Source organism: Netta rufina (genome assembly GCF_964035555.1).
Source record: "Netta rufina genome assembly, chromosome: 3".
In the NCBI taxonomy this organism is placed as follows: domain Eukaryota; kingdom Metazoa; phylum Chordata; class Aves; order Anseriformes; family Anatidae; genus Netta; species Netta rufina.
In genome coordinates, this window is record NC_140125.1 from 120,804,829 (window position 1) to 120,827,143 (window position 22,315).

At 50.3% G+C, this 22,315-nt stretch overlaps 1 protein-coding gene across 1 annotated transcript; it reads right to left on the reverse strand.

Moving 5' to 3' along the window:
* Window positions 1–415: 415 nt before the first annotated feature.
* On the reverse strand, window positions 416–8,192 carry LOC311207907 (interferon-induced very large GTPase 1-like; the record flags this gene model as incomplete). The annotated part of the gene is made up of 1 exon (XM_084284261.1): window positions 416–8,192. One exon carries the CDS (start codon window positions 8,190–8,192, stop codon window positions 855–857), a length of 7,338 nt encoding a protein of 2,445 aa, XP_084140387.1. The 3' UTR covers window positions 416–854.
* Window positions 8,193–22,315: the final 14,123 nt, after the last annotated feature.

A 22,315-nucleotide genomic window follows, 5' to 3' on the forward strand; every position in this document is an offset into this window, starting at 1 on the left:
ATGCTGTGCCAGCACTACGCAGCAATAGACACAACACTGGAGTGATACCAGTGCTATTCCAGCTACGAGTGCAGAGCACAGCACTGTGTGGGCTGCTGCAGGGAAAAGGTGACTCCAGCTCAGACAGACTCAACACATTGGCAAAAGCAGTTGGGGTAGCTAGGAGCTGCAGAGATCTTTGCCAGGCTCATGAATAGGAATGGCTCATGGAAGCGTAGGCACATCTTAACCTAGGACATATACATAATAACCACAGAGTTAAGATCACTGTCTAAATCCGCATAGGCTGCTGCGTTAATTGCTTTAATGGCATCAGAAAGAGAACAGCACCTGAGTACTAAGTTTATGAATGCAAACAATAATCCCCCCCCCCAAAAAAAGCCAAGTTCCCCACAAATGCTCACCTGCTCGCAGACCCCACTGGCCTTTCTGCAAGTGTGACAAGTATTGCTGCAGGGAAACTGTTCTTTTGCCAGTGTCATTTCTTTTCCCATAGCAGCTGATAAAACTGGTCCTTTCTAATGCTGCCTTTGCTCTTCATCTGGCACTTGGTCTTGATCTTGGCGGTATGACTACTTCTTGCAGGAATATTTTTCTAGTTTGCTTTAAGACAAAGCTGATGTAAATATTTATGGCAAGAAAGGAAGAGGACTTTGACTTTATCACACAGCAAGGGAATTGCTGAGCAGCGGCATGAGAAGCACTCCTTAGTTCACCTAACGCTGTAGCAATTACATTTAGTTTTATTGACATGGTTAAATCATAATCATTACAAGAAGATTTTGTGGTTATCCTCGTATTATGTTCTTCTAAAATGCAAAGCACTTGCAGTTTTTCCTTCATACCAACTTAGCCTAACATTTCTCCAGTTCAGCGAGTGCATTCTGCTTTGTAACAGTGTGCCATGAAGCAGGGATTTCTCCTCTGCCATGAAATTTCCCATTGTAACATTGTTCTAGCTTTGTCCTGAAAGAAGACACAAACCATTTCCAGTATGCTTGCATGGATGGATCAGGAAGAATGCTCCAAGTGGAAAAGGGAGGTCCTGCATCCCGGTATCTCTTGTAGGGGATACGTGTGTCTTCACCAATCCTGAATAAGCAGTCACTTGAAACAAGGCTAGAACAAATATCAATGACTAGGTTGTCTGGTTTATGGCATTTAGATTCTCTCTTTTTATACCATTTGCGTCCTGACAAAACTTGTGGACGATGGAAGACAACCTGGTGGTCTCCGTCATGGTTTGGCATAGTGTTAGTGCAAACAGCCCCACAAAATGGACATCGCTCCTGGCACCCTGCAAACTGCTCAGCCAGTATTGTGTGAGGCTGCCTTTCAAAGGAGATCATACGAGCTTTTTTAAACTCTTTCCTGAGATCATCAATAACGGGAGACAGTGCTTCTGTCATGGCATTATTCAGGAACTCTACGTCTGTTATCTCCTGATGTTCAATGCCCTTCAGGTCACTCCTGGACAAGCTTAGCACATCTCCGAGTGCTCTGCAGAATTCATCCAGCCAAAGAGAGATTTTATCCTTTCTGTCTTTTCTGTCTTTGACAGTTGTGGTTGATGCAAAAACAGCTGACTGAATGTTTTCATAGTAACGAGAGAGGGATTCTCTTAAAAACATCTCTAGCCTTTTGTTCTTATCTAAACAGTACGTCTCAACTTTTGTCTTAATGTAACTATTTAAAAAGTCTCCTGGGGAATCAAGATAATAAATGAAATTTTCAAATTTTTCTTCTTCTGCTAGGTATTTCAGCATGTAATATTCCAGAGTGGATCTATTGCCTCTGAAATCTGGAAATTTATCCTTCACGTCTCGAGCTATGTCAAGAGCTGTCTTCTCATAGATGGCGTGTCGAAGAGCTGGGGCAATCTTGCTGCACAGGAAATCAGCAAATGTTGTGATACAAGAGGCTCCTTGGCAGGAAATCTGGAAACATTTGAAGAAGTCTTCTCTCTTGCTCTCCAGGTAGACGACTGGATCATTTGCTTTCCTGAATGCTTCATGCATGTCTTTAAACTTTTCTGCTGCCATTCTACACAGGTACAGTGATAATTCCATTTTGTAATCTTTATTAAAACTATATTTTGCTGTGTTAGGAACAGAGTCCACACCTTTCTCCACTTCATTTAGTATTTCATGAATAAAAGTTCGACTGTAATCCATTTTGTCCTTTTCCTTCTTCTCAATGTTTGCCTTCACACGCCTTATGATGCTCTCTGTAATGCAGTGCATGTTGTTCATATAGGCTTCATCGAAACTCTTAGAAAAGATGCGGAAGCCTTTTTTCTTAGACACATGTTTCTCCATGTCAAGAGAAAATGTATTATTTTGGTAGAAATTCAATATTTGTTTAACTACATTAGGCTCCTTAAAGTGATCTAGAAGGACATTTTCTATGTCCACATCGACGTCCACCTGTTCCAGAGGGAGAGTAGCAGAGGACACTTCAGTAACCCACTGCATCCAGAGTGAATTAAACCAGTTTCTCAGTTCACTTTCACTTAATTTCTGGCCTTTTAGAGACAGGGCCAACTCTCTGCTCTTTCTCAGGAGCTCATTTCCATATTCAGACTTCCTCTCATCCAGTTTACTCTGGCTCTTCTTTACTTCTAGAAGTTTCTCACACTTCCTTCGCGTTTCAACAAGAAGGGACTCTCTCAGTTCTTTCAGCTTCAGTTCTGTGCTGCATTTCCACTGGATCAGTATTTCACGGTCTTTGTCTTCACTGAAGAACGTTTCCATGTTCTTGGTGATGGCATCACTTCTCTCTTCCACCAGTTTTTCAAGGTGTTCCGTGGTGACCTTGCCCAACTCCCCATTCCGCACCTTGTTTTCCAGTTTCATTTGCAAGTCTAAGATGTGACTTCTCAGCTGCCAGGTCCACTGACTAAATGCAGTTTCCAGTTTCTTGTAGGCAGCAATCTCCACTGAATTCTTGAAGCTGAAAACAAAGTTTTCATTCAGCAGGGCATTCCACAGGTCACTAATACGAACTTTCAAGCTGGAGAGCCTCAAAACGCTGCTGTGCGATTCCTTCTTGGCAGCTTGGAGAATTTTGCTCTTTAATTCCTGGACGTTCTGGCTGTAGGTGGGGTTGGGCGGTGCCATCGGTGGGTTTCCTTCCCACAGGTGAGCAAAGTAGTGAATGTGGGTGTTCACGTCAAAGCGGATGACATCGCTGAAGCAGGTGATGTCACAGAATTCCTGCTGGGCCGCGGTCACGGTCATTTCATCCAGCTTTTCCTGCAGACGTCTTTGTCCCTCCATGTTCTGTTCCTTTGCGGTTATTTCGCCCACGTTTTGGTGCACAAAGAGGCAGCCTGGGGAAAGATTAACTTGCTTCATTCTCAGGAAAGCCTGCACAGCAATCTGAAGGACGTCTTGCATTTCCGAAGGATTTTCTCCAAAGATGTTGATCAGAGTCATGTTGCCGATGCCAATGACAAAGGTGGCCAGCTCATTGTCATGGTTAAGTGACTGCTTATTGGCCATCTCTATGGCACGAAGTCCTTCTGTGTCAACAACGAGCATGTAATCAAAGTTCAAATCCTGTTGGAGCTTCTCGTCCACTTTAATGAGCTGCATAAACGCTCCCCGGGTGCACCTCCCTGCGCTGACGTTAAACTGGAGACCAAACATGGCATTCAGCAGGGTTGACTTCCCTGTGCTCTGGATGCCAAGCACGGAAAGCACAAATACTCGCTTGTCCCCTAGCTTCTCAATTAACCTGTCAAAGATGGCTCCAATCCATTGCAGTGGTATGTAAGAAGCATCACCATCCATCAGCTCAATGGGATACCCTAAAACCATCAGATCAGCAGCAATTTCAGGTAGTTTGTCATACCATTTTTCTTTAGAGGTTGTTGATTCCAGTGCCTCATAAATCTGCCCCACCTCTCTCAAAATATGCTCAAGGCCAATGGACGAATCATTGATTTCATTGGAAAGGGCATCTAATTTCTTCATCAATTGAGTTTTCAGGTTGTTGTTTTCATTGTTTTTCTTTAATGCCAGGATTTGATACCATAAGCGATGATACTCTCTCTTCAGCTCATCAAGGTGATCAGAGGAGATGTCGTCCATGAAGATCTTCATCCACTGCAGAAAGAATTTCTTGCTATTGTCTGGCTGTGACTGGAGAAAGTCAAGGACTGTTTTCATCAGCTGATTGAGAGGAAATGCTTTGCCTAGTTGCTCTCTTCGTATTGCAGACTTCTCCGATTCAATTTGGCTCCGATGATGCTCTATGCTCTTGTTCCTCTTTTCCTGCAAGCGAGTGAGTTCTTTGTCCTTTTTACACCACAGGTACCACAGTTTTCCCTGAAGAGGCAGTAGCTGTGATTTGATCTCAGACAACTTCTCCTTCTTCAACAGATTCAACAGCATGATTGCTGTTTCTTTGGCTGTCACGCACGCTTCTGCATCTTCATCAACTAAGAAGCCGTGCTGGCGAGCTGTGCTCAGGCATGCATTGAGGCTAACAAGCGTGCTCGACCCTTCCACTAGGTCTCGGATGGTTTTTGTCAGCTCACCCACTAATTCTGCTTCATTTCTGTTCTTGATCCCTATTCTTATGTTTTGGCCAGATCGGCCAGCTGCAATGCTCTCTTTCTCAGTGAAAAGGCAAACCAAAGGCCTCTGAGACTGCCACAGGTCATGTAAAATTTTCCTGCCTTTCTCGTTGCTCTGATCAGACTCAGAAACAAGAACCACGTTCACGGCAGAGATCTCCTGTAAAAACTGCAGCTGGGGTTCGTAATCTCTCGCATCTCCGTGCAGGTTACAGAAGGCAACAGGGCCGTTAAAGCTGTCGTCATCACTACCACGGGGAAAGTACCAGGAGATCTCCACAACACCTTTCATCAGGAAGCAGTCTTTGGTGCTGCCTTCGCAATGGCGGTGGAAAAAAGTGTCATGTTTCTTCCTGCTCAGCAGGGCATTCAGGAGCTGAGACTTGGAAGAGGAAGGAGAGCTGCCGATGCGGAGGAAGGACACGATGGGCATCTCTACCTGATAAATGAGTTTGTTGTTGTGACTGCTAATCCTCGTCTGCTCTCCCGATCCCTCCGTCCCTTTCCAGCTCTTCTTGATTTGGCTGAGGGACCAGAGAGGGAACTCTATCTGTGAAGCGCCCGGGTTTGGTACCAGGAGGGGTAGTGCAAACTGGCAGAAAGCGAGCTTGGATGAAAGGCACTGTCTCATGAAATCATCAGCACAATGAAAAATTGCCATCTGGAGGTCCATGGGGTGCACATGACTCTCCCTGCTTGCAGATTCAGGGGCTCCTTTGTCCAAGTCACTGAGAAAGTCATCAAAGGAATCCAAGGGCTCGTGCTCCTCCGCTGAGGTGTTTGGTGTGGGTGCAACTCCTGGCTTACTCGTCTCCTTGCAAGTCAGGTACCTCACCCTGTAATCCACGGTCAGGAGCCTTTGCAGGAAGTAAAATGGTAGCTCGCTGTCCTTGCTGGGCTGGCTGTCATGTACAGATGTCTGGTGTATGATGTGGAAATCTTCTGTGCCCATTTTTCTTGGATAGTACCTTTCCAGCCCGAGGCGCTGAAGTAAGTTGAGGAAGTCTGGGTTTGCAGTGGCTTGACTTGCTTTGGATTTGCTGCTGTCTGATTTGGGTTTGCACTGACTGGGAGGCTGCATGCCTTGAAAAGCATCTTCCAGGTCTCTGATTATACTGTCTTTGTTCAGGTTGCCAGATGTGTCCTCTACTTGCCCATCGATGAAGGATTGCAAATCTCTTTCCAGCATCTCCCAGTCTTTGAATGCATTGTGCTTTTCGAGGAGAGCTTTCATCTCTGTGGACCATGTGTTTTTCATCTTTTCTTTCATGAAAACTAGGCGGTCATTCTTCTGCTCAGGGGTCACCTTCTTGTTTTCAGATGTTATGGTGAGCCCCATCAGCAGCAGGAAGGCCTGAGCTCTGCAAACATCCTGTTCCTTCAGGCTCTGATACTTGTTATGTGCCACGCGCATTTCCTGTATCATGAAATTAATTTCTCGACACCCAAGGAGGTACTGAAAAGCGCCGCTTTCTACTTGGTATCCCGTGCTGGTTGTAACTAAGAGCACTAAGAGTTCTATGTCTTCCTGTGCCCTTTGCTGCAGAGACTGGAGCAAGGAAGAAACAGCCAGGCTTACAGTGAAGGTGGCTTTGATCTTTGCCTCATGAATGGCAGATGCAGAAGTTGCCGGTGCGTAGGTGACTTCCATGATGTACTCCTTCATTTGCAGCAGTGTCGTATTGAGATCTTCAAGACTGGAAATACTGGGAGTTTGGGGAAGCGTGTGCTCCTCGTGGAAGACCCATTGCATAATGAAGGAAGCCCTGGGGAAGTCCTTGACAGAATAGATGTGAGGATCCAGCAGGCACTGCAGCAGAGATTTGATGTAGGTGGTGTTTTCTGGAGAAGACTTCTGGCAAAAAGAAACAGTGTTCACCAGGAACTCCTGCAATGCTTTGTCTGACAGACATATGTTGATCCAGACACTGTGATTCTTTGTTCTGTTATTCAGACCCTGTTTAAAATCTATCAACATGAGCAGTTTCTTTTCATCCACCGTCCCCTCCCAGGTCTTCACTTGCTCCAGGAAAGCTCTGGACTCTTCTATGGCACTGGCCAGTTCCTCTCCAAAGATCACACCGGTGCTTTGATTCGTTAGCTCTTCATAGACAGCCCTGAGGCTGCTGCTCATTTGATGGGAGGCTTTAAAATCGCTGCTGTAGTTGGACAGGATTATGTCCCACACTGGGATCAGCTTTGAGCCCCGGTCGATCACACACCAGGTTGTGTTATTGGCCACAAGCCCGCATTTCCACTCAGGAAGGGAATCCGTCTCTGCTGGGCCCCCTGTTTTGGTCACATGGAGCTGAACTGCTCTGTGGGTGCTGCTTCTGTCTCTTCCCTGAAATGATGCCTGTGAGCTGGAGTTTGAAGCATCCCCCTTCACTCCCCACTTGGTACCGAAGCCGCTGAAGCTAGCCCCGACGTAGCTGTTCAGTGCTTCAGATGTTTGTTGCTTCATCTCATCCCATTGCTCTGCCCTGAAACCTTTGGCAGATGCTTTCCACCAGAATATTCCCCCAAAGTGGAGGGGTCCCTGGTTTACGTGGGACCCAAACCTGCTGAAGAAGCTGGCGCACCTGCTCTTCAGTAGGTGGAACCTGTCTGCCTCCTGGGTGATGCTCAGAAGCTGTTCGATGTCTTGCAGCTCTCGCAGGGCTGCGTCTGAGAGGCGAAGCTGGTCCTTTTGGAAGTAGTAGGAGGCCAGAGGGATGTACTGGTACATGGTGGTGCAAATGTACGCCTGCTCCGAGCGTGACCGACGGGAGTCCTCTGACTGTGAGGACTTGCTGGAATCTACAACTGTTTCAACAATGAGCCCTGAGAACCTGTCACTGGCAGAAGCACTGATGCTGAACCCCAGCTGCTCCATGGACTTGGTGAAAGAGGCTTCTGCTGCAGAGGAGGAGAACTCCTTCCTCTCAAGCAGCGACCCTTGCACTGGACCAGTGAGCATGAAGCCATCAGGGACCCTGATGAGTTGCTCTCGCTTTGCCAGCACATCCTCCAGGCTCTTGGTTTGGTAAATCCCCTGCAGAGCCAGGCCTCCCGATGCCCGCCTCAGGACCTCCTCGTCAGAGACGTTCTCCCTCTCCCCCATGGACTTCTCCTGCTGCTCCAGTTGCTTCCGGATGCTCACCAGCTCATCCAGCAATGCCTTCTCTGGAGGTGCCCAGTACTCCTTGGGAATGTCCATGGCTTGCTGTAGGGCCTCCTCTTTCTGTCTTATCATTTCCTTGCTGTGGCTGCGGCTCTTCTGCATTTCTTCCAGCTCCCGTAGGATTGACTTGGCTTCTTCTTGTCTCTGCTTCATCCTCTCCAAGTGCTGTTTCTGCAGCTCATCAACACCTGTTTCGTTGCCTGTGATTCCCAGGAGCCTTTTGAGTGCTTTGGTCTCCCAGTTATGCCGTCCTTCACGTGCCAGTTTAAGGTAGTCTTCATATTGTAGATGTTTCAAAGCGTTTATTGACTTAACACCCAGTATCTCTGACAGTTTGGGGAGCCAGTATTCTTCATCAAGTCCTTCCTTCTCAAATGCTTCTGCCAGCAATTGCTTAGCAATTCGTGCCTTTTCCCCAGCATCTGCTCTCTCCTCCTGTGACTCCATGGCTGTGGAAGGGGAAAAGAGACTTTTGTTACATCAGGTTAGAGGAGGCCACCACCCCTTCGAAGAGGCCTCTCCATAGTTCCCAGCCCACGGATTTCTTCTGCCCTGCTGCTGGAACCCAGCCTCGGGCACCCCTGAGACAGGCAGACAGAGACAGACAGACACACGCAACCACTGGCATGGCTGCACAAATTACGTCACTGGCTCCTTGTCCTTACAACACTCGCGCACACAAGGTAGAGAAAGGGATTGCGTGGAGAGAGGCAATCTCTGGCCCATCAAGTAGCAACTGAAGACTGAATAACCTTAATGAAGCCATCACTCTCCACATACCCTTACACTTCTGTCATGCAAAGCTACTAACTGGGAAAACAAAGATTATAACTTTTCTACAGGGGAAGACCTATGAGGATCGGCTGAAGTCACTTGGATTGTTCAGCCTGGAGAAGAGAAGACTGAGGGGAGAAATCGTGGTGGCCTCTAGCTTCCTCATGAGGGGAGCGGAGGGGCAGGCGCTGCTCTCTGCTCTCTGGTGACCAACGATAGGACCCAAGGGAACGGCATGGAGCTGGGATAGGGGAGGTTCAGGCTGGATATCAGGAAAAGGTTCTTCACCGAGAGGGTGGTTGGGCACCAGAACAGGTTCCCCAGGGAAGTGGTCATGTCACCGAGCCTGCCAGAGTTCAAGAAGTGTTCAATGAGAGTAGAATGCTTTCAGGCACATGGTCTTATTTTTATTTATCTTTTTGGGTGTTTCTCTGGTGGCACAGGAGTTGGATTCAATGAGCCTTGTGGGTTCCCTCCAACTTGCATATTTTATGATTGTATGTATCTAATACATACAATGTATGCGGGAACCCGCGGGAACGGGGTTAAGCTGAGGCAGGGGAAATTTAGGCTGGACGTCAGGAGGGGGTTCTTCACAGAGAGGGTGGTTGCACACTGGAACAGGCTCCCCAGGGAAGTGGTCACTGCACCGAGCCTGTCTGAATTTAAGAAGAGATTGGACTGTGAACTTAGGCACATGGTCTGAACTTTTGGGTAGACCTGTGCGGTGTCAAGAGTTGGACTTGATGATCCTTAAGGGTCCCTTCCAACTCAGGATATTCTATGATTCTATGATTCTATGATAATGGGAGGTGTCCCTGCCCAGGGCAGCTGATTGGAATTGGATGATTGTAGTGGGTTTACGTGGCAAGGTTTTGGTAGCAGGGGGCCATAGCGGTGGTTTCTGTGAGAAGGATCTAGAAGCTGCCCCAAGTTTGGTAAAGGCCCCACTGCTGACCAGAGCTGAGCCAATAAGTGATGTTGTTTTGCGCCTCTGTGAGAGCATATTTAAGACAGGGAAAAAAACGCTGCGCCATAAAGCAACTGGAAGAGTGAGAGGAGTGAGGAAAATCACAGAATCACACAACTGTAGGGGTTGGAAGGGACCTCGAAAGACCATCGGGTCCAACCCCCCTGCCAAAGCAGGTTCCTCAGAGCAGACTGCCCAGGTAGGTGTCCAGACAGGCCTTGAATATCTCCAGAGAAGGAGACTCCACAACCTCCCTAGGCAGCCTGTTCCAATGCTCCGTCACTGCCACCGTGAAGAAGTTCTTTTGCATGTCAGTGTGGAACTGCCTGGGCTCTAACTTGCAGCCATTGCCCCTTGTCCGATCCCCACAAACCACTGAGAAGAGGTTGGCTACATCCTACTGTCCCCCACCCCTCAGATATATACACTGAGGAGATCCCCTCTCAGTCTTCTCTTCTCCAGGCTGAACAGACCCAGGTCTCTCAGCCTTTCCTCATAGGGAAGATGTACCAGGCCCCGTATCATCTCTGTGGCCCTCCGCCGGACTCTTTCCAGAAGATCCCTGTCTTTCTTGTACCTGGGAGCCCAGAACTGGACACGGTACTCCAGGTGAGGCCTGACCAGGGCAGAGTAGAGGGGGAGGATCACCTCCCTTGACCTGCTGGCCACGCTCCTTTTAATGCACGCCAGGATCCCATTGGCTCTCTTGTCCACAAGGGCATACTGCTGGCTCATGGTCAACCTGTCGTCCACCAGGACCCCCAGGTCCTTCTCGTCAGAGCTCCTCTTCAGCAGGTCATCCCCCATCCTGTACTGATACATGCGGTTGTTCTTCCCAGGTGCAGGCCCCAAAACTCGCTCTTATTAAATCTCATTGGGCTTCTTCCTGCCCATCTCTCCAGCCAGCTCCATTTCCCAGACACTTTGTCCTGGCAAACATTGGCTGCTCCCTGCATCATGCTCTGAAAACAGCCCCAGAGACATTGTCTGTGCATTGCCAGGTCATCTTCCCGACCATGAGAAAACAAGGCCCAAAAGCCTAAAGAATCCTAGAATGGTTTGAGATGGAAGACATATTATAGATCATTGTGGTGGTTCTGCTCGAGTGAGCAGCCGAGCTCCACCACAGATGCTCTCTCACTCCCCCTCCTCAAAGAGGAATGGGGAGAAAATATGTGAAAACGGCTCAAGGGTTGAGATAAGGAGAAGAATATCACGCAGTAATTATTGTAACGGGCAAACAGACTCAGCATAAGAAGATAGTAAGATTTATTGCTCGTTACTAACAAGCTAGAGAAGTGAGAAACAAAGGAAAGAAACCAAAAGCACCTTCCCCCCCCCATCCACCCTCTTCCACCTCCTTCCCCCGAGGGGCGCAGGGGAACGGGGGAATGGGGGTTATGGTCAGTCTACAGCGCTTCTTCTCTGCCTCTCCTTCTCGGTCACTCTCGTCCCCTGTGCTGTGGGGTCCCACCCACGGGATACAGTCCTTGATGACCTGATCCGGCGTGGGCTTCCCACAGGCAGCAGCTCTTCCAGAACTGCTCCAGGTATGGGTCCGTACCACAGGGTCCTTCCCTCAGTAGCAAACTGCTCCAACCTGGCTCCCCCACGGGCTGCAGCTCCTGCCAGGTCACCTGCTCCTGCGTGGGCTCCTCTCCACGGGCTACAGGTCCGGCCCGGAATCTGCTGGGCAGGGGTCTTCCACAGGCAGCAGCCTCCATCGGTGCAGGGCCACCTGCTCCACCGTGGTCTCCTCCACGGGCTGCAGCGTGGAACCCTGCTCCACCATGGTACTCCATGGGCTGCAGGGGGACAGCCTGCTTCACCATGGTCCTCACCACAGGCCGCAGGGGACTTCTGCTCTGGTGCCTGGAGCACCTCTCCCCCTCCTTCTTCACTGACCTTGGCACCTGCAAGGCTTTTACAGGTAAATGACTGGCTGAGGGGGTGGTGTCTGGACTAGGGATTTGGGTATTTTGATCTTGGGCCGTCCTTTGAGAGGCTGGGTATGTGGGCTACGGACAGACACCAACTGAGCAAGTGGGGTGCAAGTGTCTTGGGGAGCAAGCTCTCTGGGCTGATTACCAGGGCTTTAAACTAGGTTTGATGGGGGAAGGGAGGGGAGCTAAATGTGACAGAGAAGGGCTGGGTAACTCATCACTGCTGTCACTGTTGAAGACAGGGAAAAACTTCTGAGCTCTCCCATACGTGAGGAATGTTTTAACAATTCGTGTCAATAAAGAACAGTCCTGTCTGCCTCTGGGCCCTGCACTGGCAATTTAACTCTTGAACCACAGATGCAGTGTGTCCCAGTCTCCCCCTCATTCTAGTCAATTTATCAAGTCTTCCGAAAATACTCCTCAAATTTATGAACCTGTTTGCTTTTGTTATTCCGGTCTTCTATTCCTAACAATCACAGAATCACAGAATTACTAGGTTGGAAGAGACCTCAAGATCATCGAGTTCAACCTCTGACCTAACACTAGCAGTCCCCACTAAACCATATCGCTAAGCTCTACATCTAAACATCTTTTGAAGACTTCCAGGGATGGTGACTCCACCACTTCCCTGGGCAGCCTGTTCCAATGCCTCACAACCCTTTCAGTAAAGAAGTTCTTCCTAACATCCAACGTAAAACTCCCCTGGTGCAACTTAAGCCCATTCCCCCTCGTCCTGTCACCAGGCACGTGGGAGAACAGGCCAACCCCCACCTCGCTACAGCCTCCCTTGAGGTACCTATAAAGAGTGATAAGGTCGCCCCTGAGCCTCCTCTTCTCCAGGCTGAACAAGCCCAGCTCCCTCAGCCGCTCCTCGTAGGACTTGTTCTCCAGGCCCCTCACCAGCTTCGTCGCCCTTCTCTGCACCCGCTCAAGCACCTCCATGTCCTTCTTGTAGCGAGGGGCCCAAAACTGAACACAGTACTCGAGGTGCGGCCTCACCAGAGCCGAGTACAGGGGGACAATCACTTCCCTAACCCTGCTGGCCACACTGTTCCTGATACAAGCCAGGATGCTGTTGGCCTTCTTGGCCACCTGAGCACACTGCTGGCTCATATTCAGCCGACTATCCACCATCACTCCCATGTCCTTCTCTGCCTGGCAGCTCTCCAACCACTCATCTCCCAGCCTGTAGCTCTGCTTGGGGTTGTTGCGCCCCAGGTGCAGGACCCAGCACTTGGCTGGCCTTGTTGAACTTCATGCAGTTGACCTCAGCCCATTGGTGCAGCCTATCCAGATCCTCCTGCAGAGCTTTCCTACCCTCAAGCAGATCGACACACGCACCTAACTTGGTGTCATCTGCAAACTTACTGAGGGTGCACTCGATGCCCTCATCCAGATCATCAATGAAGATATTAAAGAGGACCGGCCCCAGCACCGAGCCCTGGGGGACGCCACTAGTGACTGGCCTCCAACTGGACTTGGCTCCATTCACCACGACTCTTTGGGCCCGGCTATCCAGCCAGTTTCTAACCCAACGAAGCGTGCACCAGTCCAATCCATGAGCAGCCAGTTTCTTGAGGACAATGCTGTGGGAGACGGTGTCAAAAGCCTTGCTGAAGTCAAGGTAGACCACATCCACAGCCTTTCCCTCGTCCACACAGCGCGTCACTTTGTCATAGAAGGAGATCCGGTTCATCAAGCAGGACCTGCCTTTCATAAACCCATGCTGACTGTGCCTGATCGCCTGCTTCCCCTGCAAGTGTTGCGTGATGACTCTCAGGAGGATCTGCTCCATGAGCTTCCCTGGCACTGAGGTCAAACTGACAGGCCTGTAGTTTCCCGAGTCTGCCCCCTGGCCCTTCTTGTAGATGGGCATCACGTTTGCTAGCCGCCAGTCAACTGGGACCTCCCCCGATAACCAGGACTGCTGATAAATGATGGACAGTGGCTTGGCCAGCTCCTCTGCCAGTTCTCTCAGTACCCTTGGGTGGATCCCATCCGGCCCCATCGACTTGTGCACATCTAAGTGCCGTAGCAGGTCACCAACCAGTTCTTCATGGATGGTGAGGGCCACATCCTGCTTCCCATCCCCTTCCACCAGCTCAGGGTACTGACTATCCAGAGAACAACCGGTATTGCCGCTAAAGACTAAGGCAAAGAAGGCATTGAGCACCTCCGCCTTTTCCTCATCTCTTGTAACTAAGTTTCCCCCCGCATCCAGTAAAGGATGGAGATTCTCCTTAGTCCTCCTTTTTGTGTTGATGTATTTATAGAAACGTTTTTTGTTATCTTTAACGGCAGTAGCCAGATTGAGCTCCAGATGAGCTTTGGCCTTCCTAATTTTGTCCCTGCACAGCCTCGCTACATCCTTAAAGTCCTCCCTAGTGGCCTGCCCACTTTTCCAAAGATTATAAACCCTCTTTTTTCTCCTAAGATCAAGCCACAATTCTCTGTTGAGCCAGGCTGGTCTTCTTCCCCGCCAGCTCGTCTTTGGGCACGTGGGGACAGACCGTTCCTGCACCATTAAGATTTCCCTCTTGAAGAGTGCCCAGCCTTCCTGGACCCCTCTGCCCTTCAGAACCACCTCCCAAGGGACTCCACCAACCAGTGTCCTGAGCAGCTCAAAGTCAGCCCTCCGAAAGTCCAATACAGCGGTTTTACTGGTCCCCTTCCTGGCCTCGCCAAGAATAGAGAACTCCACCATTTCATGGTCACTCTGACCAAGACAGCTCCCGACAATCACATCCTCCACCAGTCCTTCTCTGTTTGTGAAGAGAAGGTCTAGCGGGGCACCACCCCTGGTAGGTTCACTAACCAGCTGCGTCAGAAAGCTATCTTCCACGCTCTCCAGAAACCTCCTAGACTGCTTTCTCAGGGCTGTGTTGTGCTTCCAGGATATGTCAGGGAAGTTGAAGTCCCCCACGAGTACAAGAGCTGACGATTTCACAACTTCTGTCAGCTGCCTGTAGAATTCCTCATCCGTCTCCTCATCCTGGTTCGGCGGTCTATAGCAGACCCCAACCAGGACGCTAGCCTTGTTGTCCCTGCCGATCCTAACCCACAGGGACTCGACCTTGTCATTCCCAGCCTCGAGTTCTACAACCTCGAAAGACTCTCTAATATAGAGAGCCACACCACCACCCCTTCTGTGCTGCCTGTCCCTTCTAAAGAGCCTATAGCCAGACATTGCAGCACTCCAGTCATGAGACTGGTCCCACCACGTCTCCGTGATGGCAACCAAGTCATAGCCTGCCTGCTGCACGATGGCTTCCAGCTCCTCCTGTTTGTTACCCATGCTGCGTGCATTAGTGTAGATGCACTTCAGTTGGGCCATTGCCTTCTCTCCCAGCCTTGCCATCATTCCCCCTGGCACAGCCCCAACAATCCTAGCTTCAGCCCCATCCCCCTTCCTGCCTAGTTTAAAGCCCTCTCAATGAGCCCTGCCAGCTCCTGGCCCAGGATCCTTTTTCCCCTAAAAGATAGGGACCCGTCTGCAGCCATCAGGCCAGGTGCTGAGTAAAGTGCCCCATGATCAAAAAACCCAAGATTTCTGTGTTGGCACCAGCCCCGGAGCCACGTGTTTAACAGGTGGGCTTTCCGTGTCCTCTCTGAACCCCTCCCTGCCACCGTAGGGATGGACGAAAACACCACCTGCACTCCCGCTCCATCCACTAACCGACCCAGTCCCCTAAAGTCCCTTTTGATAGCCTTGAGGCTTCTCTCTTCGATGTTGTCACTGCCCGCCTGGACTATCAAAAGAGGGTAATAGTCAGAGGGGCGTACCAGGTTAGGAAGCTTCCTGGCAATGTCCCTGACCCTGGCCCCAGGGAGACAGCAGACTTCCCTACGGGTAGGGTCAGGCCGACAAATAGGGCCCTCTGTTCCCCTAAGAATAGTCTCCAACAACAATAACCCTCCTGTCTTTCTTGGTGGAGGCAGTCCTGAGGCGTGGAGTCGACCTCCTCGCCCTAGGCATCCTCCTGGGAACACTTGCTACCTCTTCATCAGCTCCAGGGCCTCAAACCTGTTGCATAAGGGAACCTGGGAAGGTGGGGCCGGAAGGGGAGGGCATCACCTGCGATGTCGAGCAGGGACCTGTTTCCCTTCCTCCTCAACTCCCAGATTCCCTCCCTCTGCCTGACGGCAACAGGGCAGGGGGTCCACCCCCATCTGGGGCGTCTCACCTCAGTACCTCTCCTTGAGGCCCTGCAGGGAGTTACTCCAGCAGTCTATCTCCCGCTCACACTCCCTGATATCCCTCAACCTCTCCACCTCCTCCTTGAGCTCCGCCACCATGAGGACCAGGTCATCCACCTGCTCACACACCTCACACACGCAGTTTCTCTGCCTCCCGCCGATGGCAGCAACAGGCTCAGACACTCCTTGCATCCGGTGACCTGAACTGCTGCATTTTTTAACGGGTAGTCGGTCTGGGTGTGTACTGACTTCCTGGAGAGCACACCGTGCCTGGTGGAGACCATTATCACCTAGCTAACGGCTGTCGTTAAGGAGGTGTTCCTATGGGCAGGGGGAGCGCTCTGCCCTTCCTGTGCGCCCTGCCTGCGCGAACTGCCGCGCTAACCGCCACGCCACTCCCTTCTGACGCGCCACGTCCTGTTTGCCCATCCTGGTCGCCGCGCTCCCTAGGGGCAGCTTTTGAACGGCTGGGGAGGGGGTGCTGCTGGCTCCGCCTTTGCCTTGTCAGCCTCCCTCATGAGGGCTGCCGGATCCTGGCAGCTCCCTCAAGTAGGTTCGATGCTGGAAAAATTAGCCCTGCCTGGCCTGATCCCCCACTCCGCTGCAGAACGCGTCTGCCCCGGAGCCGATCGCCTCGGCAAATGGCCTTTTTAAAATGATCTTTTAAAAGGAAAAAACCCATGGGAGCAAAAGACTCTGACAACAGAAGCAATGAACTCCCTCGATTTTATTGAGCAAAAAGTATCATCAAGCATGCTCGCCAGGTGAAACCCGAATGAACCACTTGATCTGTATGTATATTTCACGGAAAGGGGGGGAGTAGGGGCACTAGCCCAGGGCCCCCCTCAAAAAGTTCAACCAATACAGTGGATAGTCCTAGGAAAACCGTCACGCGCATTCTCTCCAGGAGCTGAGTGCCTTGGTAACCTCAACATGAAAGGCCGAAAACTCGCCCAAAGACACCTAGGTATCGAACCCGCCACGATATATCTACCCTTTTGTAAACAGCTGCTACCTCAACCAGTAGTGATGTCAGAATCTCTAGCCATAGCCCTTGCCGGATTTTGCAGAGAAGTTCAATGCGCTATTAAGCCCCCTTGGGCTCAAATGCTGAAAATTGTCAACATCGACCTCCAACAGAAGACCATGGACCAGCCCCAATGGGGACCAACGGTCTTCACACATGCATCCTCAGCAACCTCAACCGCGGCAGTGGTATGGCAATCGGGAGGAGAATGACAGCATTAAAATGAACGATCGTGCGCTTTCAGTCCAGCAATTAGAAGCGACGGCTGTAGTACTAGCCTGTGGACTGTTCCCAATGGAACACCTCAACATAGTGACTGATTCAATGTTCGTAGCCAAACTTTGCTTGGCCATGTCGGGGCCCGGCGTGTCAACATCCACGGTCGTTCTAATGCTAGAAGAAGCACTTTTCTCCTGAAAAGGCACCATATCGGTCACCCACGTCAACAGCCACAACCCAATCAAAGGGTTTTACCAAATCAGTAACGACAAAGCAGATGCCGCTGCAAAAGGATTATGGACACTAAAAGATGCCCGCCAGCTACATGAGTCCCTCCACACTGGAGCTAAAGCGCTAGCTAAGAGATGTGGGATTTCGACCACCGACGCGAAACACATAGTAGCTACGTGTCCCCACTGTCCAAAAGCACCACTATGGTCCAGTGGAGTCAATCCCAGAGGTCTTAAAGCCTCTGAGGTGTGGCAGATGGATTTTACACTCTGTCAGTCACTGAGACCTCGAGTGTGGCTAGTGGTAACCATAGACGCATATAGCGGGGTGATCGTAGCCACACAACACCTTAAGACCGACTCCAAAGCAACCATCCAACATTGGCTGACAGCCATGGCATGGCTTGGCATCCCTAATCAGATCAAAATGGACAATGGTTCGAATTTTGTGTCCAAATCAGCCCAGGCATTCGCTCAGAAATGGGGTATTACTGTAATATATGGCATCCCTTATAATAGTACAGGACAAGCCATAGTCAAACAAGCGAATCAAACTCTGAAATCTAAGTTAGAGGTATTAGCAAAAGCAGAAGGTTTTACCACCACCGTTCCCTCAGGAGACCAAGCACACTTGCTAGCAACCACTTTGTTAGCACTAAATCAATTCCCCAGGGGAGAGGAGGTGAATAGCCCCATCCAAAAACATTGGGCCACTCGAGCACTAGATGAAGGCCCGTCAGTTATAGTTAGAAATGAGCTGGGAGAATGGGAACAAGGGTGGAAATTAGTTCTGACAGGGCGAGGGTATGCTGCAGTCAAAAAAAGATGGCAGGGTCAAATGGTGTCCGCTTAAGTCCATCAAACCTTCAGAATAAAACTGATGAAAACTGTGAGTTTCTGTTCACAGGAATGGATCATCGGATGCCCCTGCAATCTGTATACCCCCATGACAAGAGAAGCCAATAAGTCGGCAAGTGTCCTGTCTAAGCCTGAGAGTTCCACACTGGCAGAATCCAGAAAACAGTGAAGTGGCCTCCGTGGGGGGGGGGGGGGGGGGGGGGATGCCTTTTTCTGCTCTTATCTTTGGACCTTGTATACTAAATAAGCTTGTGTCGTTTGTTGGAAGCCAGTTAGAGAAAGTTGGCATTGTGTTGGTAGAACACTAACAACTACTTTAAGAGTGTATTTACTCAGGGTTATCCCCAGTTATCCCTAGTTATCCATATTACACCCCATTATTACCGGTTACCTCCTAGTTTTCTCCTGGTTATTGTGCCTTATGTTTTTTGTTAAAGTTATGATGTCTACCTCTTAAGATTGTTATAAAGTATAAAACTGAGACGGGAGCAGAATTGTTTTTTAGATTGTTATATTTTAGCTAATTTGGTTGTGCATAGGGAGGGGGGAAATGTGGGTAGTTAGGGTCTGGCGGCGGGAATATGTCGCGCTGTACGGAAAGGTGGAGCCCCTCCCTTGATGGGCAGTAGCGCGTGGTCTGTGGCATAAGCAAGCAGAAGTGACGCTATGGGCCTCGGCTATATAACACCATGTAACTCGACAATAAACGAATGCCATTTGCCATCCACCACATTGGTGTCTGTGAGCTGATGGACTGAGTGGCCTGGGGTTGGTCGCCGTGCCGTTCCTGAACCAGGTCGCCACTGCCCCCTGAAGGCAACACCGGAGGGGGCTGCTCCTCCGTCCCCTATCCCTGAGCAGAGCCCATTTCCCCTGAGCGAAAAGCGCTGCTGCCCTCCTGGCATCTCGCAGCCCAGTAGGAGATGGGTGAAACAGCGAGCAGGAGGAGGCCAAGGGGTCTCCACATGTATGCCCCTACCCTGCCCAGTGCATGTCAGCAGGGACCTACCTGCCCTCCCTGGTGCTCTGCAGCTCCAGTAGCGTCTCAGCCCAGCTCCCGCACCATCTCAGCGCAGCCCTTGCAAAGCCTCAGCCCACCCCTGACCCCACTCTTTATAGAGCCCCAAGCCCCTGCACTGGCTGCAGTTTATTGGTTACAAGGCAGGGAGATATTTTTTGCTTTCCTGGAAGTCAGGCTATTACCTTTCAGGCAGTGCCAGAAAGTGAAACTTGGCAGTTGCTGGCTGTGCTGGAGCAGCCACATCCCCAAGCACTCCTCCAAGGAAGGAAAGGGTGTTGCAGGAAGCACGGCCAAAAGCACGACAGACACCAGGAGGGTCAGATCATGCTCCATTTTATTGCCCGAATAGCCTAACTTTTAGAGTGAACTTAACAGGGGCGGACAGTGTTTCACACAAGATTATTGGTCAAAAGCACTCAGACAAACAACTACAAGAAAACAACCCCACCTGCAAGAAAACAACCCCCTTGTGATTAGCAGTCACGTAGACCTTGTCCTTGAAGCCAGCTACTGGTAACAATATTTTTCTGAATTCCTCAATTGGGCGATGTGGGAACACTGTCATGGGAACTTCTCATAGTTGCCCTGGTAGCTTGGTTTGCTCAGCTACAGCAAGCCATGGGATCTTTGCTGTTTCAAAAAATCCCGCAACAGAAGGGGAAGTGGAAGAAGCAGGCAGCTCTAAAGCAGAGCCATCACAGAAATGGGAGGGAGAAGAGACAGAAATCATAGCAGAGTCAGAATCCACATGAACCCTATCCCTGAGAGAGGTGCGAGGTAGCAAAAGGATTTCAGCTGTCACCTACGTGAGCACATTTTCACCTGGCTGCTCTGATGCTGGGATACTGGGGCTGGTAGCTGGGAATCAGAAGGCAAAGAAGCCAAGCAGCTGCAATCCCTCTCTAGGAAAAGGGTCCTTGCAAAGTGATTGGGAAAGGGTACAAGTCCTCAGCATCTGGAGATGGCCCACGTTGTTGCGAGGACATTTGTTGTCGACAGAAGGAAGACACAGACGCTCAATATGAGTGATCAGTGAACTTCGATTTATTGGATAGCTCAGTCGTCTTTTATCTAATTCAATATAATTAGCTCATACATATTGCAAAAGCTAAGCTCATGATTGGTTAGTGCATTTCTCTATTTTATCAGCTAGTTTCTTACTCCCATTGACCGAAATAACACAGTTAGTACTTTCCCAAACCACCAACAGATATCATGTCCTTGTGCCTGATTAGCTTCCAGACGTTACGTACTTTCTCAGACTCATATGAGCTGCGTTCGATACTTTTTTAGCTCGCGACCTCCTAGTTGCTCAACATTCACATGACCTACTTCACTTAACCATTCCTCCACACCATGTCAGGTGTGAAGGAAAGGTATCCATCCCCTCAAGGAAGGTACTGTACATCAGCCAGGCAAGTCGACCACCGTGGAGAAAGGTCTCCAGTACCTGAGGGAATCAGTTGTGCTCGAGATGGTTTATGGTGATCTGAACGATGACCAGGCACCCAAAGATCCAGATGAAATTTGTTCCACATGGTGGAAGTTTATACAGAGCACCACCGTCGTGTGCCAGCATGCTGGCAGTGATGAACTGGATTGATGGGATGGGACCAACAGTGTTTAGTGTCCGGCTAACTCCAGAATTATGAAGACAGTGGACTAATGGCATGCAGGCCCCAGTTTGCTTTCCCTTGCAAGGACGTCCAGTCCACCTGGAATCGACTGCCCCAGGGGTGGAAACGCAGCCCCACTGTTTGCCTTGGACTGATCCAGGCAACACCACAAGTCCATGGGGCCAGATGGGATCCACCTGAGGGTGCTGAGGGAGCTAGCAGATGTGATTGCTGAGCCAATCTTCTCAACTTGCGTGTTGAGAAGAAGACAGTTTAATAGGACAGAAAAGGAAGGGATAATTATGATGATGGTGATAATAATAAACCAACAAATATCCAAAGCAAGTGATACACAGTGAAATTGGTCACCAACCACTGACTGAAGCCTAACCCTTGCTTTAGCAGTGGCAGCCCCCCACACAGGCCAGCTCCCCTAGATTTTATTGTTGAGCAGTATGCCCTCTGGGATGGGACATCCCTTTGGTTCCTTGGGGTCAGCTGTCCTGCTTCTCCGTCCCCTACCCCCGAGCAGAGCCCATTTCCCCTGAGCGAAAAGCCCTGCTGCCCTCCTGGCATCTCGCAGCCCAGTAGGAGATGGGTGAAACAGCGAGCAGGAGGAGGCCAAGGAGTGCATGGGCATGTGGCCCCTACCCTGCCCAGTGCATGTCAGCAGGGACCTACCTGCCCTCCCTGGTGTTCTGCAGCTCCAGTAGCGTCTCAGCCCAGCTCCCGCACCATCTCAGTGCAGCCCCTGCATAGCCTCAGCCCACCCCTGACCCCACTCTTTATAGAGCCCCAAGCCCCTACACTAGCCACAGTTTATTGGTTGCATGGCGGGGAGATATTTTTTGCTTTCCTGGAAGTCAGGCTATTACCTTTCAGGCAGTGCCAGAAAGTGAAACTTGGCAGTTGCTGGCTGTGCTGGAGCAGCCACATCCCCAAGCACTCCTCCAAGGAAGGAAAGGGTGTTGCAGGAAGCACGGCCAAAAGCACGACAGACACCAGGAGAGTCAGATCATGCTCCATTTTATTGCCCGAATAGCCTAACTTTTAGAGTGAACTTAACAGGGGCGGACAGTGTTTCACACAAGATTATTGGTCAAAAGCACTCAGACAAACAACTACAAGAAAACAACCCCACCTGCAAGAAAACAACCCCCTTGTGATTAGCAGTCACGTAGACCTTGTCCTTGAAGCCAGCTACTGGTAACAATATTTTTCTGAATTCCTCAATTGGGCGATGTGGGAACACTGTCATGGGAACTTCTCATAGTTGCCCTGGTAGCTTGGTTTGCTCAGCTACAGCAAGCCATGGGATCTTTGCTGTTTCAAAAAATCCCGCAACAGAAGGGGAAGTGGAAGAAGCAGGCAGCTCTAAAGCAGAGCCATCACAGAAATGGGAGGGAGAAGAGACAGAAATCGTAGCAGAGTCAGAATCCACATGAACCCTATCCCTGAGAGAGGTGCGAGGTAGCAAAAGGATTTCAGCTGTCACCTATGTGAGCACATTTTCACCTGGCTGCTCTGATGCTGGGATACTGGGGCTGGTAGCTGGGAATCAGAAGGCAAAGAAGCCAAGCAGCTGCAATCCCTCTCTAGGAAAAGGGTCCTTGCAAAGTGATTGGGAAAGGGTACAAGTCCTCAGCATCTGGAGATGGCCCACGTTGTTGCGAGGACATTTGTTGTCGACAGAAGGAAGACACAGACGCTCAATA